The following is a 16,803-nucleotide window of genomic DNA, read 5'->3' on the forward strand; positions in this document are numbered from 1 at the left end:
GAACCTACCTAGCTCATATAATATTTTCTTGAAACATGTGTATAGGGGCTGGCAGAAGGACTACAGACAAGACCGAAAGCGAGGTTCAGACATCTTTTGCTGGTTTGTCCATAACAACGGGAAAGGCTTTGTTGATGGCAATTACACCAACTATATCCTGCCTCAGATGGACAGCTTCCTGAACGCACTCTAACAGAGGAAAAAAAATCTGATCATCTGTTATTTTATATGCTATAAGAACCAACCAAAAACATGATATTAAAAAAAAGAAAGTTTTTAATACTATACAAGAAATATGTACAAAACATGAATATGTAGAGCTGTACATGAATAGACTAAATTTTATTAATAATGAAAGCAATCCAGATTGACAATATTAACAACACTTTACTGTGGAATTACTGGAGTAATTCTGATTTAATCAAATGCAACCATTGTCACTGACAACAAAAAATAACAATGCACAACAACACAATAAAAACCCATTGGTCACTTTGTTCCATTAGTCTGAGTCTTGTACTATTATTATCAGCTCTCTGACACAGTAGAGGTGCTCTGCAGATGAAAATGAACTTCAGGCTAGTTTGGAGAAATCCTCATATGCAATTCCCTCCACTGTCTTTCCTTTCATACGACCCTAAAACAAGACAAAGGACAAGCTTTAGTGGCTCTCATTTAAACAATACAATTTTTTTAGCTTAAAGGGATAGTTCACCCCCAAAAATGAAAATTGTCATTGTTTACTCACCCTTGTTTCAAACCTTTATGAGTTGCTTTCTTCTGTTGAACACAAAATAATATATTTTGAAAAATGCTGGAAACTTGTAACCACGGACTTCCATAGTAGTTCTTTTTCCTACTATGGAAGTGAATGGTTACAGGTTTTAGTCTTTCTTCAAAATATCTTTAGTGTTTAACAGAAAAATGAAACTCAAAGACTTGAAACCACTTGAGGGTGAGTAAATATTGAGTATATTTGTAAAAAAGGCAAAAGGAACAACTTTCTAATTTAAGTAGTAGTCATGTAAATGTACCCAGAATATTAAAGTTGAGTCCGATTGAAGGTCTTTAGAGACGGATTACTGTTCAGATATTTGGGATTTTCTGAACTGTTCTGGAAGACTCACATTTGGAGACTGTATTTATTAATCTAAATGGCAAAATGGCAATGTTGTTTACAATTTAAAATAACTTTTCTATTTTCAAAACATTTTAAAATGTAGTTCATTCCTATGATAAAAGTAAAATGTTGCATTTTGTTCAGGATTCTCAAAAGGGAAATTTAGAAAGAACAGTATTTATTTTAAATATTTTTTTAGCAAATGTATGTAATGTAGGGGTGAGCAACATTGACAATAAACAAGATGAAACAGTTATTTCCTTTGCTTCATAAATAGATATTGAGAAAGCTGCATAATAACTTTTCTGAGAACTTACCGAGTCTAAAGTGAGTGTGGCGGAGAATTTGTGCTCATTTATGCCTTCCAGTATGGCCTCTGTGCCCCTATATTGACCATTAAGGATCAAAACTCGTTTACCTGAGACAGAAACATAAATTACATTGAGAATTTCTTTTAAAATTATGTACATACAGTGCATACAGCATAAATTAGTATTTTTATCCATTTCTCAGTGAATAGACACAGTAAATTTTGGTCCATTCAAACTAAACTATTTTATAAAAAAAATTATATTCATTCAAATAAAATTATAGATTTTATTATCCTAAAATAAATTATAGGAATAGAAAGATAATACATTTTATTTTTTTTATTATAATAATTACAAACTACAGAAATTAAAAATTTGATATTTGTTGCTTTTGATTTTTTTTCTCTTTATAAACTTTTTAAAAAATATTTCTCTCAATATATATATATATATGTATATATATATATTAATAATATATATAATATTAATAACATATCTTTTGGACCTCGATCTTAGCTCTGGTTTAATCTTTGGCACCTACTATTCTAATGTATATACACAAATATGTAGTGTATAGTATTCAACAGAAAATATGGATTCAAAAGTCTCTATATGCTAGTTTTGTGTCCCATGGAAGAAAAAATACAATACAAAGGTGAGTAAACGATCATTTGGCCAAACATATCTAAAAAAGAAAGGAAAAACTAAAGTTTATTAAGAGTAATTTATTACCAGGAGCTGGAATGACCGTCTCCACATGACTCTGGTCCAGTTTGAGTTTATCTCCTGAGTCCACCATCTTCACCACAGCTGTGTATTTACCCTGAAGCTCCTGTAAAAATCACACAGACACACACATTAGCACTGTAGACACATCATTCATTATGCAATTACAATGTAATTACAGAGCTTCAATTACCCGAATGATAGCTTTCTTCTTGTAATACTTCTCTCCTAGTTTCTTTGTTACCACTTTCACTACAATGTTCTCTTGAATCCAGTTATCTGATCTTACTGATTTCTTCTTTTGTTCCTCCATCTGGAAAACAATCAAAGGAAAACGTAATAATACATTAAAAACAAAAAACCTTTGCATAGAAATTCCTTGCATGTGCATTTTGTAAATATGATGCACTTTTTCTTACACATTTTTAGTATATAAATTAATATACAATGCAAATTTCTCTTCCGGATGCATTTCATGAATAAGTTGTGGACAGACTGAGCTTCCTTTCCTAATCGTTCATTTTTGTCATGTCATTTATGTATATCAATATGTAAAACTGACCTGCGATTTTTATTTATTTATTTGTATACAGCCCTGTGTGCGTGAACTGAAGTGTGGGGAGCGGGTATGAAGATGGTTGCACGTTGGGTTCGGTGCGCATGGGGACTGAACCAAAAAGCTAGTCGGAGTTTACCAAAAAGCTGAGGAGTGGGATGGGTGGAAGACAGAAAAATACGGGAGATGGGGGGGAGAAGGGTCTGAAATACGGGAGACTCCCGGGAAAAACGGGAGTGTTGGCAGGTATGCTGGTTCAAGCCTCGGCTGGGTCAGTTGCCGTTTCTGTGTGGAGTTTGCACGTTCTCCCCGTGTGTGTGCGGCTTTCCTCCGGGTGCTCCTGTTTTCCCCACAAGTCCAAAGACATGTTGTATAGGTGAATTGGGTAGGCTAAATTGTCCGTAGTGTATGTGTGAAAGGAAGCGTGTAAGGATGTTTCCTAGAGATGGGTTGCAGCTGGAAGGCCATCTGCGGAAAACATATGCTGGATAAGTTGGCGGTTCATTCCGCTGTGGCGACCCCGGATTAATTAAGGGACTGAGCCGAAAAGAAAATGAATAAATGAATGATGATAATAATGATAATAATTATTTATAATAATAATAATAGAGATTTATAATAATATAAATAACAGTAATAGAAATTAATAATAATACATTTATAATAATAATAATACTAAGTATAGATATATAATACCAATAATATAAATTTATAATAAAAATAAAAATAACATTTATTATATTTGTTATTATTTATAATAATAATCATAATAATAATAATAATAATAATGAATGTATAACAACAGCAATAATAGAGATTCATGATGATGATGATGATGATAATAATAGCAGCAAGTTAGATGCTTTGTTGTTTAAGTGCAAATACAGTTTCATACTAGCACATTTTCTAAAGAGTGAACAGCTACATCACAATCAGTTTGAATGCTTTATGTGACCAATTGTAGGGCATAACGTATAAAAAAAAATAATGTCAGATATAGGAGAAAAAACAGCTTAAGATGTCCTCAAAGTGAAAACGAATAAAACTAGCAAAAAAACATGCCTCCATGATCTCGTCCAGAGCAGATTTCTTTTTCTTGTCCTTAAACTCTCCGCTGAGGGAAGACTCTTTCCTTTTGACAGATGCTGTAGTTTTGAGGGCACTAGGACCTAAAGTGGTGCTGTGGAAGTAAAAGAGGTTATTATTAGGTTGTGTTAGATTACAGCTCTTCAACTGTGGCTATTGATTCTACAAAAGCAATTTTAGACTGATGATACCTTGGTTTGGACGGTCCAGCTGCAGCAATCTCCAGGTTAAAAGCCACTTTCTCATCCTCACTCTTTCGCTGAAGTTCTGTGAATACTGGTTCCTCCTGTGGAAACATGAATATTAAAAATAATGGAAAGAATTATTTTTTTTTTGGTGCGCACACCACACACCGTTGGCTCCTTGCCCTTCCGACCACGGCGAACTTGTTCTTCGATGAACTTGGCGCTCCTTTCTTCATCATCCAAGTCCTGTTTCTTCTTCTTCTCTAACTCCTCTTGCCTGCGAATCGTCTCTGGATCACGATCAATGTACTGAACGTACCAGCCTTTGGGCGTCTCGTCCACTTTGCAAAAACCTGTTTACACACACACATCTAAATTATCAGAATGTGAAACCATTTTAGATGGCTATACTATGCTAATGCAATGGATTGTTTTAAATGACCAAGCAATGATTGTAGAATGTATTATACGCACAATCCTGTCTTCTCATAAATTTGTCTTTTTTGTGACAATCAGTCTTTTTGTGGAGGACTTAAATGAGTTGACTTTGGATAGACTAGCTTCACTTGCTATGCCTAAAAGAGTCATTCCTTTAGTCTCCATATGGTCAACTTGCTGTCTGAGGGTTTTGGTCACTTTAGATCATCTCACAATCTTGCAAAGTCAGTGAAACAGTAAAACTAAGCACATTTAGCTTAGCATATATCATTAATTCTGATTAGACCATTAGCATCTCGGTCAAAAGACAAAAATGTCAAAAGATGCCAATGGTCTAATTTGATTCAATGACCTATGCTAAGCTAAGCTAAAAGTGATCCTACCAGAGCCAGAGATGGGCTGAATGGATTAAAAAAATGATAATACTCAATTGTTTAACTCTAGATCACTTGTAAAATTATTCTATTTTCAAAAAGAGTGGATTGCTTTTTAAACCTAAAACTAATCTAAAATAAAAAAAAACTAAACTGAAAGTTGTTCTCTACTTTAGATATTTACAGTAATGTCACACGTACAGTACATGGGATGCTGCTTTGTTTTATAAATGCAGTATTTGGGATGCTTGCCTTCTCTTCCAAGCCATTTGGTGAAGTCGGTGAGGGTCTCCCACTGTGTAGCATTCATATGAACGTGTTCTCGATGACTGATGTACTCGTTATACACAATGTTATTGTGAACTCGTTTGGTCCCTGAAAGAACAAACATAAGCCGTCTTAGCTTAAAATGTCAACAAAAAAAAAATGCACAAAATAAAGAAGTTTATGTAAATAATAACAAAGTAATAACTTACCAAAACGTCTACGGAGCAGTTCTAAGAAGTCAGTTTTGAACTCGCTGTAAAATAGTTTGGAATTAAATTCTATTTCAATTATAGCTGGATAAATTAATGGATATGAATGAATAGTGTGTTGACTTACTCTGAGAAGTAGCTTAAGAACTGGTTAGGGTTCTCAGAAGCTAACAGCAGCTGTCTCTGATGAGACTCAGACATGCAGTGACATTTAAACCCATTCTGCAGTCAAGAGAGATCATGTGAGATCACAATATTCATATATCAAAGAAAAATCCTAGGGTCTGTTCTTCTTAACTCGCTCAAAACATCTGAGATTATTTGAAAAATCCCAATTTTTTAAATTTGCAATTACTGATCTCTGCCAAATTTGGTTCTTTAAACATGTTTGCAAATCAAATTAAATTATCTAAATAAACTTATCTGAGATGTGAAGCACAGATCTATTGATCCTCTGCAAATAATGATCTAATTAACATTCAATTACCAGTGAGCATAATGACTGAAAGCAAAATTACCATAAAAAGTAATATAAGCAGCTTAAATATTAAAGTAGCATATTTGCAGACAACCTAAAGGTAATTTTGACTGTAAAATGTATGACAGAAGACTTTGATTCATGAAGAAAATGTTTAATAAACTGCTTGAACTTTTTTCTTCAAATGAATTAAATATATTTAGATCTGTCTGTATTTCCCATTCCTAATTTGAATATATTTTTATTTTATTAACATTTTATTCTAAATTGTTTTAACCCGTTTATATTCACAAATTTTAAATTTAAAAGCAAAATATGTACCAAACCATTGTTTTTTTTGTATTGTTACCATTACACCTGCAATGTTTACATTTTATTGATTTAGCAAGTTTTGAACAACATGTAAGCAAATGTATAAAATTATTGTTATAGAGTTTAAGAATGAACACAGGCTGACTAAGTTCTGTATAAAATCATTGCATTTTGACACAATTAGCAGTCATATATAGTTTTCAATGTTCAAAAAATGCTGTCTACATAGCCAGCTACTTGGATTTAAGACAATCTATGCTATAGGTCTCAAACTCAATTCCTGGAGGGCCGCAGCTCTGCAAGGTTTTGCTCTAACCCTATTAATCACAGCTGATCTAAATAATCGAGGTGTTCAAAAGAGTCTTGGAGCAACTTGATTAGTTGGATCAGCTGTGTTTGATTAGGGTTGGAGCAGAACTCTGCAGAGCTGCGGCCCTCTAGGAACTGAGTTTATAAAAGCAAAATGATTTTATTTTTTGATGATGTCCAATAAAGCGGTAAGTAGCTTTCCAGTTTGAGAGACAGTCAATGATGTCAAAATTCTGTCTAGGTAACGTTAGGCTAAGACAGCAAATGTTGCCCCTAAGTAGAAAGTATGGAAACTGTTAAAACAAAGGCATTTCTACATTTTGAAGGGATAATACTTCCCCAAAATGAAAAATATCTATTATTTAATGTTTCTTCACTGGTTTCAAGCCTGTTTGAGTACCTCTTTCTTTTGAAAACAAAAGAATATAATTTGAAGGAAGAAAGAAAACTTCCTACAATGGAAGTCAATGGTTACAGGTTTTCAGCTTTCTTCAAAATATTCTCTTTCGTGTTTAACAGATGAATAAACTTTTAAAGGTTTATAATAGTTTGAGGGTGAGTCAGTAGTGAGTAAAAATTTTGGGGGGAGCTATCCCTTTAAGACAGTAGCTAAAATACAGTAACGTTACAGTCGATAAAAGCTAAACGGTATTATAAAACCTATAATTAAGGTTTTTAGGTTTAAGAATTTGAGAAAACAAGTAAACAAATAAAATGAGTGTGTCTAAAGAGCACGACACAATCACATAAACTTACTTCATCTCTACATTGTTTCTGACACATCTGACAATACCAGCGCAGCTTCTGAAGGCCTTTGGCTTTGATTCTGTTCGCGATCGCTTTAGGGGTTAAGAAATCCGCTTTCCCCATTGCAAAAACTAAAAAAAGATCACAATAAGTACTGTAAAAACAACAACTCTTCCAATGTACAAGACCTTTCCCTCTTCCTTGCGTTCTGACGCGAATTCCTCGTTTTGAAACATGCGTGTTTCGTCACGGATTGCTGTGTACCTCTGAAGCCGCGAGATTATACACGAGTACGCGTTTCTGTGCTTTTATTTGCGCCTGCGCAGACCGGCTGCTCTGACCTTCATTGAAGTGAACATGTTCGCCAGGACCAGCGCGGCGGTGTTCCTCCCACAATGGTAGGAATTTACTCATTTATATTAAAACATGTTTTTGCTGGAATAAACATTTATCTTGCATTCATACGTTAAGAACTCAAATTGTTTCAATTGAGCAGTAAAACGCAGTTGAAGCGGGACAAGGACGCGCTGATCTTTAGGCCGCGCTTTGCTTAACGTTAAGCCTAATGACAGCGCCAGACATGACATTTACACGTTTTTATAGCTGTAATAACCACTTCGTATGCATTAAAACTGTTTGATATGTTTGTTTGTGAAGCAGTTGAAGTAAAGTAAATGCTATAGTGTCAGGAAATGTTAACAGTAACATTAGCTGTGTGTTGTTTTCTCGTGTCTACTATGCATTCTGTGTCATTCATTAGTAATATTGACTGATGCATCGTTGTCCTGACAGAGTTATTATATTGTTTATTTGTAGATGGCATTAACAATCATTAAATTTGTCTTGCAGTGGGCAGGTCAGGAACATGGCAACCTTGAAGGACAGTAAGTAAAACTTTCTTTTTTACTATAAAAGGTCATCTTTATTATCTTTATGTAAGCAGTTTCTTAAAATATTTATTTTCTGTGAATTTTAACAAGCTGTGTTTTTGATCTAGATACAATTCAGTGAGAAGAGTCATGTCTTTTAAAATAATGCATGCACTGCACAAAAACAAAAAACAATTTAGTAAATAACATTAAGCTGTTTAGTAAAACATTTAAACCTTCAAGATGCAAGTTAAGTTACTTAGGATGCAAGTTTGAAAGAACAACTCTCTAGAGTTGGCTTAAAGGGATAGTTCACACCAAAATGAAAATGCCCCAATTTATTCTCCATTATGTGCCTTTAAATATTTGCATTGAACACAAATTAAAATTATATTTTGAAGAATGTTGGTTGCTGGGACCTATTAACTAACATAATAGGGAACTAACTACTATGGAAGTCAATGGGTTTTAGCACCTAGCATTTTTCAAAGCATCATCTTTTGCGTTCCACAGAGGAAAGTTGTATGAACTATCTCTTTAAAACAAGTACAAAAATAATAGTGGGGTTTGGAAATTGGTTAAGTTTAAACTAAGTAGATTTTTCATTGGTTCATTTACATCAGTTTGGCAGAAAATAAGACCCATCTCATAGGTCTTTGTAGTTTAAATTAAGAAACTTGTCATTGTGTGCTAAAACATGCATTTGTTTTAAAAAATGACGACATTCTGATATAATGTTGCTAAATGTCCATCTATGTTGCTGCCATCTTTTTTTGCAAAATGCATTAAGAATGAACTTTGTATTGATGCCAAAATGTACAAATCCACTGGTGTTTTGTTACCTTCAAATTATTCAGTCATGTGAGGATTTTTTTTTATTAACTTTTGAACAGATTTTTAACACTATTAAACCAAATACAGTTCTAGAGTGTCTAGCAAAAATAAATTGATTGTAAATTTATATGATCTATCTTCAGCATACATTTTCTCACCCTAAAAACAGCCATTGAAACTGTCATTGCCTTAAACACAAACAAACCTTAAAGTTATTTATCATTATTATTTTGTTTTGGACTTTAAAAAGGCATTGAATGTGCATAACTAAGAGTTCAGCAGATTCTGAGGAGTGTTTTGTTTCTTCCCAGTCACCATTCGGTTGAAGTCCATCAAGAACATCCAGAAGATTACCAAGTCCATGAAGATGGTGGCAGCAGCGAAATATTCCAGAGCTGAGAGGTCTCTGAAGCCTGCCCGGGTTTACGGCACTGGCGCATTGGGTATGCAATTAATTTTCCACATTTTAGGATTTTCCTTTTTTTATTTATTTTTTATTTATTTATTTATTTTTTTTTTTTAGAAATTTGCTTCAATGAATCTTCGGATCCTTCCGTTAAGTCATTTAATACATCACAGGTTAATTGACACCTAAAATGCTTCACGGTTCAGCGCTAAGGATTTTTTTCTACTGGCCCAGTGGTTCAGGTTTTTACTTGCCCTGCCAAAATATTCACTGGCCCCACCAAAAAAAAAAAAAGTTAATAGCTATTTCTTAGCCACATATTTTAACTAATATGTCAAAAGCCAAACATAATACACTTTTTGTTCTGCATAACTTTTTTTTTTAAATATAACTGACAATTTTAAAAAAATTACAATTGTGATGCATTTATATTTTGAAAAAAATAATCTATAAAAAAACCAGCTAGAATTATGCATTAGGTTGAAATTATAGAAAGAAATAATAGATGAACCGAGACTGCAGTCAGATCATGAAGCAGATCAATGTTGATCTTTCTTTCGAGGGTCAGTGCAGAATTGAACAAAACAATAGGCCTAATACAAAATATTATAAGATTAAAATATGGAAAAATGATCAGATGGTAACCTCTGTCAATTTTCCTAATGCGTAAACGGCACTTGGTTATATATCAGCATGTTTTCACTTTCATATTCGGCATGAAACGGACATTTACTGGTAGGAATGACATATCACCCTACTCCTAATTCTCTCTTCATATAGCCATATATTTGGCTATTACACAACCATAAAACACTGTGATATAGCCTGGTTTGTCAGTTCGTTGCATTGTTTTGCTTACTCATTACAATCGATCTGCTCTAAACTTCTTTTTAATCTCTCCAAGACCACCTCATTCAGGCAATCTTGGACCAATTGATTTGGTGCGTATCCGGAGCGCGATTGCAGGATTCAAATATGCCAAATGAACCGTGATAACTGGGCAATAAAATGAAAGCACCTCAAGACTGTATTTGCAGGCAATTGACAGTCGCAGCCAAACTAAACGTTAGTGACAAGGCAGAACTGGCCAGATCGGGCTGTTAATGATTCTGTCTACTGTCCCTAGCGTCTCGCACGCTGGCCCCGGGCCATCGGGCAGTCCTTATTGAGGAGCCCTGTGCTTGTGATTTGGCAGCATGTCATATTTAAGATCAAAACATTTGTTTTGAGAAGTAGCGAAGCTTATTGCAATCACAAAGTATTGTTCGCATCCACCATTTTTGTCAGATATTCCGAATCACAGCGGTCCAAGGAATATTATTTTCTAATAATAACCAATTAAACCAATGATCAAGATAACTGGTAGTACCCAGCCTGTGTTATTAGTGTATTTATTCAAACTTGAACATTTTTGAGATTTAACGGAGCTTTTTCTTCTAGAGAAACACTTATTTTAGTTTGGCTGGAATAAAATAAAAAAATTATTTTTAAAATAATATATTTTTTTTTAAGAAAAAGCTATTATTAGTCCTTGTAAGAAATACATTTTCTTTTTGACTGGTTACAGAACAAATCACTGCATTCCAATGACTTGCCTAATTAATCTAACTTGCTACTTAACCAGATCAAGCCAAAATTTAAAGCTAATTTCCACTTCAAGGTCAATTCTAGTATCCTGCGTAATAACTACCATGATGACAGTACATAATATTGCAAAAATATATATATTACAAAATAAAGAAATTATTAGAAATGTATAAACTTTTTCTTATGTTTAAAAAAAACTTCTCTCTATCATCATTAATATTTTAAAATAATAAATTGTACTTTTATCATTTTAATAATTATCAATTTTATGTCTGTGTTGTCTAGCTCTCTATGAGAAGGCAGAGATCAAGGCTCCGGAAGACAAGAATAAGCACTTGATCATCGGTGTCTCATCTGACCGTGGTCTTTGCGGTGCCATCCACAGCAGTGTGGCCAAAGCCATCAAGAGTGAGATTGCCAAGCTCTCTGGTGCTGGCAAAGAGGTCATGGTTGTCAATATTGGTGACAAACTCAGAGGTCTGCTCTACAGGTACATTTTCCTTGGTGTAATTTTGATGCAGTAAAGTGTGTAGATATATAATGATGTTTATTTATTGTGTACTTTAATTTTTTCCTCTCTGTCTATTACCATCAGGACCCATGGCAAACACATCCTGATCAACTGTAAGGAGGTGGGCCGTAAGCCTCCTACTTTCACTGATGCTTCTATCATTGCCACTGAACTGCTGGACTCTGGCTATGAGTTCGACCAGGGATCCATCGTATACAACAGATTCAGGTTTGACTTTGCACATCGTTACATACTAAATAGAACGTTTTTTTTTTGTTTTGTTTTTTTCTTTAATGTAGATTTTTGTTCTCGCAGGTCTGTGATTTCATACAAGACAGACGAGAAACCTCTATATTCCATCGACACTGTTGCAAGTTCAGGTATAGTTTCATTGTTTCAGCATTCTAATTTCTTCACAAATCGAAATTGAATCATATGTGGTATGTATGTGGAAATTTGATAATTATCAGATATCTGAATTTGTATAAACCTACCTAAAAATGAATGTACACCAGAATAAACGTAAATTTATTAATGATAAATGTTCATATGAAGATTTTCATTGAAGTGGTTCAATGAAGTCATTATTTAAGTTAAATATAAATACTCAGTTTACTTACAGTTGTGCACATTCTAGTGTCAATTGTTTTTATAGGTCTCAACTTTTTATAGGAATTGGCCCTTTTGCCACGTTTATATTATACCCCTGGTCCTCATTTAGTCATATTTTACATAATTTTATAATGTGTGATATATTGTGTATCACTTTTATTGCCATCTTATGCTCACGTAATCTTTAGAAATGCTAATAATTGAATATAATCGAAATATACAATATTTAGGTATTTAAAATGAATATTCTTTTAAATAAAATGCAATATAGGATTGTAAAAGTTTTATTTAAAAAAAATTTTAAGCTTAATTTTATTTAACTGATTGAAAATATTCTGTTGAATTATCTCTGGACATCATTTATTTGAGATTTGATACATTTATTGGTTAAATAGATTAATTGTATGTACGTAAAGGATATATAAGCAAAGACACTGATGCCCAATCCCAATTTTATTATTGTACCCCTACCCTTTCCCCCTGGCCCTTACAACCGAGGGTGAAGGGGAAGGACTTAAAAATTTACCCCTTAGAATTGGGACAGCACTACAGCACCTGCACACGTCATCAGATGTCATCGCGATCTCGTGCTTCATATGAGATCAGATGATCGCGACTGCTGTAGTTATTCCAGTTGTGTTGTTTTTTGGTATTTATCTTCAGGAAATCACTGAATACATATATCATGTTATCATAACGATCTAATGTGACAATAAGGATGTAACTATACTGTGCATTTACACAGTGGCCATATTCATCTATGTAAACACACCAACATTAACATTAACAACATTAACATTATAGCAGATGCTGTAAACAGCTCATTCCCAGCCACTAGACAATACTGACAGCTTATTTGAGTGTCATCGATTGTCAGAATGTTGTCAGACTGCTATACAGGGCTTATGATTATGGATTATAGATCGTGAAATTTAGCGTTTTTTACATTTTTTATTTTTTAATTTATTATTATTATTTTTTTAAAGCATGATGGTAAAACCTGAACGTGGTTATGAATATATTAAAACATGTGCTTGTTTGTTGTAAAAATTCGTTATAATGACAAAAAAATACTAATTTGTGGATCTTCTTACTTCCGGGTGCAGTGATTCTACCGTTGTGGTTGGTGTATTCTGGGAAATTTTCTTACCCCTCGGTTTCGAGTGTGGTCCTGAAAAATCTTCATTCGATGCAGTATTTACCCCTTCCCCTTAGCCCTACGCCTTCAAGCCAAAGAGAATTGGGACACCCCTACCCCTTGATGTGAACATGCAAAATGAGGAGAAAGGGGAAGGGCTAAGGGGTAGAATTGGAATTGGGCCTTAATGTTTCAAAATTAAAATATAATATGGAATTATGTTCCATCATTCATTCAATCATTGTCAAATAATGTTTATTTTCTAAATGGGACCAGCACTATAGCGTATAGCCTGTTTCACTGAACATTTATTATTGGAGATTAAATGATATGCATACTAACGTGCAGTAATCGTAAAATAAATTAAGGCTGCATTATACATTTAGCTTGAAAAACACATTTCATCTTTGACCCATAAATGTATTGAAATGCATCGATTTACTCCAATACCATTTTTTGTTTTTAATTGATGTATTAAGAAAAATATGATTACGTAAGTGTTATATAATCATTCTTGTTTTTTTTTTTCTCCAGAGAATATGGGCATCTATGATGACATTGATGCCGATGTACTGAGGAACTATCAGGAGTTTGCCCTGGTCAACATCATCTACTTTGGGCTGAAAGAGTCCACCACCAGTGAGCAGAGTGCTAGGATGACCGCTATGGACAGCGCTAGCAAGAACGCTTGTGAGTTCTCTTATGGCTTAGCCCTTTGGGTTTAAAGCACTAGAATGGCTTTGACATATGTTCATTGCTGATGTAAATGCTGCTTGAATATTCAAATGTGTTTTTTTTTTATTTATTTTTTTTATTCATTTTAATTTCTAATTTCACTCTTATATTTTTTCTGTTCATCAGCTGAGATGATCGACAAGCTGACCCTGACCTTTAACCGAACCCGCCAGGCCGTCATCACCAAGGAGCTCATTGAGATCATTTCTGGAGCTGCTGCTTTGTAAGTTGTTTCTCTCAAGCTGTTGCCCTTAGCTTTACTATCATTATAACCCAAGCATGCCATGTCTTCTCCTTGTTCATTCTTTGAAGTCATGTTCTGTTATGTTTAACTTTTTGTTTTTCATTTAATTTCAACTCATTACTTTTGCTTCATATAATTCCTTAACCTTTGTTTTTGTTAACTCTCATTAATCCATTTTCCCTATACTAACCATCCGCATAATGCATGCATTCACCATTCACAGGGACTGAGGCATGGCTGAGGTAATATACAGTAGACTGTATGATATATTGTGTGCTTTAATAGAGAATAGATTTTGTTGCATGTGTTGGGCTCTTTTAGTTGGGTTTGGTGTTTTTCAATGTAGTTAAGAGTAGTGGAGCTTTAATAGTTAGACTTATCAGTTGAGCTTAAAGTGTAATTTTCTACCTATGAAAGCTTTGAGATGTACTATTTTTCACAATTATTTATCGAAAGTTTCTGGCATTGTTTTCTGACTGATTTAAGACTTGTTCACACTCACTAAATTAGTCTATTTAAGAAAATAAATCTACTTGATGTTATACAAAAAATGTAGTTAGGACCATCTTACAGGTAAAGCGAGTTTGTGCCTGTAAACACAGCGCCCCCTCTGTTTAAAACATGTATTCATTCAACATTACTACCGGTGTGAAATGTCACATATCCAAATCGATTTTCCACTAACTTATGGTGAATCTCCCTAATTATCAGACATATTTGCACAAGTGAATTTCTCTGTGGTTTGCGAGACGTTGCCCAAATGGATGCGTAACATGTCCTTGGCTGTTTCTCAATATGCGTTCCTCAGCGATCTTGCGTCAAGTTCTTGTGTAACGTCATTATCATTGCCAAAGTTCCAAAACTTCCTGGATGTGTTGTTTATATCGAGGATGCATCGATGCAGACTTGAGCACCGAACTTGCTCTAGAAGTCCCAGAAGTCATTGCGACTGGAAGTGGGAAGCGCAGAAATCTTAATAAAGGAATAAACACATTAAGGGTGTTTATTTGCTGAATTTCATATTAAAATCAGTTTTATTTGTATTGTGCAAAGTATATTTGTAAAGTCTTTATGCATAGTGTAAATATTTTGAAAAGAGGGAAAAATAATAAATCGATAAATAAATTTCTGTTAAAGATGCGTGAAGGTCACGTGACCATCGGGAAGAACGCAGCATATCATTTCTCACAGGACACATTCTCTGTTCTCGTGGTCTCCTAAGTTCGTTCTTCCGAGGTGACCTGGCAAGACCAGTCTCCACATAAACGCAAATCTGTTCTCAGCATTCTTGGAATTGAGAAAAAGCCCTTGTTCATGGTTCATATTCGTGGAGAATTAGTTCTTGTTGGTGGCAATACAGATACTGCCACCTGCAGGCATGGAGAGGACCATGCAGATGAAAATTGTACATTCTTGTTTCTGTCGTCTGTTTGGTGTGTTTATGCTCAGCTATTTGGTCCAGACAGAATCAGATTTTTATTTAATTTTTTGCCACTATTCACTAGTAAAATGGTCGCAATTACATTACAAAAGCTATCCTCCAAAGGGCCGAAGACAACCCAGATTAACTCTGACAGTAGGTTCTGCTTATGGAGCAATAGAACATCTTATTTACATCTATTCATGTGAAATGCATCAGACAATAAACACAAGCTCACCTAAAAGTATTTAGCAAAGTTTGTTTGGTGAACTCTGACCTGTGAATTTATGTCATGTAAATGCAAGACCAATAGATCAAAACATGATTTCTCCTTATAGAAATGTAAAATATGGATAAATCATTTATTTCGTCACATCGTCCGGTTTTATTCCACCCCTTTTTGCAACACAGTCTGAGTAAATTCATTTGCAATTGTCACTTGGAACATCTTGAGTTGTCAACAATTAGGAACAAAATTAAGTTTCTGTTTGTTTGTTACGGTGGTTGTTTATGTAACGACATCAGCCCCTTGCATGCAAACAAAGGTGTAAAGTTTGTTTTTTGTTTTTTTTAGTTTTTAAGCAGTTAACTTTAGTAGTTTACTCATCCTTCAAGCGTTTGAACACAAGAGATATCTTGAAGAATGTTGAAAACCAGCAGCCATCTAATTCTGGAGAATTGTATTTTTCCTACTATAGAAGTCAATGGCTGCTGGTTATCAACTAAAAATCTATTTTTATTTATTTTTTTCAACAATTGAAGGAAACTCAAACTGTTTTTGAACAAGTGGAGGGAGAGTAAATTATAACAGAATTTTTTTTACTTCTAGGTAAACTCTTTAATTGACTCTTACTTTTCCACACTGAACATTAGTTGTAGAGTGGTCTATTCTCTACATTTAACTTGAGTAGATCCAAGTATTAATGACGTTTTACTAACCATCCATTTCTTGTCTCGTTCCAGATAAAGCGGAGCCCTGCAAACGTTCGCTGTACTTCTGGCGCACTTCAGTCACCCGATGTAGAATTCATAAATATCTATGTGTTCCTGTTTGTACAATATCAGAGAAAGTAAATAAAGCTCTTACAGAGAAACACCATCCCACTTCTGCATTCTATTTCTATTGTATGTCCTTTGGCGTGCTCTTTTTAAAATAAATAAATGTTTTTTCGGCCCCGGCCTTGTTTTCCATTGGAATTGAAGCTTGGCGAACTCTCCTTTGAAGCCACGGCCTCAGCTGTGCTCTGAGGTTATCAATACATGCCGCATTTGAAGAGAAAAGACGTCTGCCAAAACAAAACACCAGGTCAATCCTGCCAATAAAGCCTC

General features: G+C 34.3%; 3 protein-coding genes across 4 annotated transcripts in view; 2 read left to right on the forward strand and 1 right to left on the reverse strand.

Annotated features, from left to right (window-relative positions):
- Nucleotides 1–505, forward strand: part of itih2 (inter-alpha-trypsin inhibitor heavy chain 2) — a 36,380-nt gene extending 35,875 nt beyond the window's left edge. The window contains exon 20 of the mRNA XM_056455515.1: nucleotides 46–505. Within this exon, the coding sequence (XP_056311490.1) occupies nucleotides 46–193 (148 nt within the window). The 3' untranslated portion in view covers nucleotides 194–505. The remainder of the gene's footprint in view (nucleotides 1–45) is intronic.
- kin (Kin17 DNA and RNA binding protein) lies at nucleotides 259–7,351 on the reverse strand. The gene is made up of 11 exons (XM_056455516.1): nucleotides 7,128–7,351; nucleotides 5,400–5,494; nucleotides 5,273–5,316; nucleotides 5,049–5,171; nucleotides 4,153–4,337; nucleotides 3,991–4,085; nucleotides 3,776–3,893; nucleotides 2,351–2,470; nucleotides 2,164–2,263; nucleotides 1,438–1,538; nucleotides 259–637 (listed from the first exon to the last, which is right to left on the reverse strand). Exons 1-11 carry the CDS (start codon nucleotides 7,239–7,241, stop codon nucleotides 575–577), a joined length of 1,158 nt encoding a protein of 385 aa, XP_056311491.1. The 5' UTR covers nucleotides 7,242–7,351; the 3' UTR covers nucleotides 259–574.
- Nucleotides 7,352–7,419: 68 nt separating this feature from the next.
- On the forward strand, nucleotides 7,420–16,573 carry atp5f1c (ATP synthase F1 subunit gamma). Of its 2 annotated transcripts, XM_056455517.1 has the most exons (9): nucleotides 7,420–7,516; nucleotides 7,968–8,002; nucleotides 9,133–9,264; nucleotides 11,100–11,304; nucleotides 11,410–11,553; nucleotides 11,641–11,705; nucleotides 13,610–13,765; nucleotides 13,937–14,033; nucleotides 16,438–16,573. In XM_056455517.1, the coding sequence occupies exons 1-9, from the start codon at nucleotides 7,476–7,478 to the stop codon at nucleotides 16,439–16,441; spliced, it is 879 nt and encodes a 292-aa protein (XP_056311492.1). In that variant the 5' UTR covers nucleotides 7,420–7,475; the 3' UTR covers nucleotides 16,442–16,573. The 2 variants fall into 2 exon arrangements, with proteins under 2 accessions (XP_056311492.1, XP_056311493.1); XM_056455518.1 differs by lacking the exon at nucleotides 16,438–16,573 and having other exon boundaries at nucleotides 13,937–14,037.
- The last annotated feature ends 230 nt before the right edge of the window (nucleotides 16,574–16,803 follow it).

Source organism: Danio aesculapii, chromosome 4 (assembly GCF_903798145.1).
Source record: "Danio aesculapii chromosome 4, fDanAes4.1, whole genome shotgun sequence".
Lineage (NCBI taxonomy): Eukaryota > Metazoa > Chordata > Actinopteri > Cypriniformes > Danionidae > Danio > Danio aesculapii.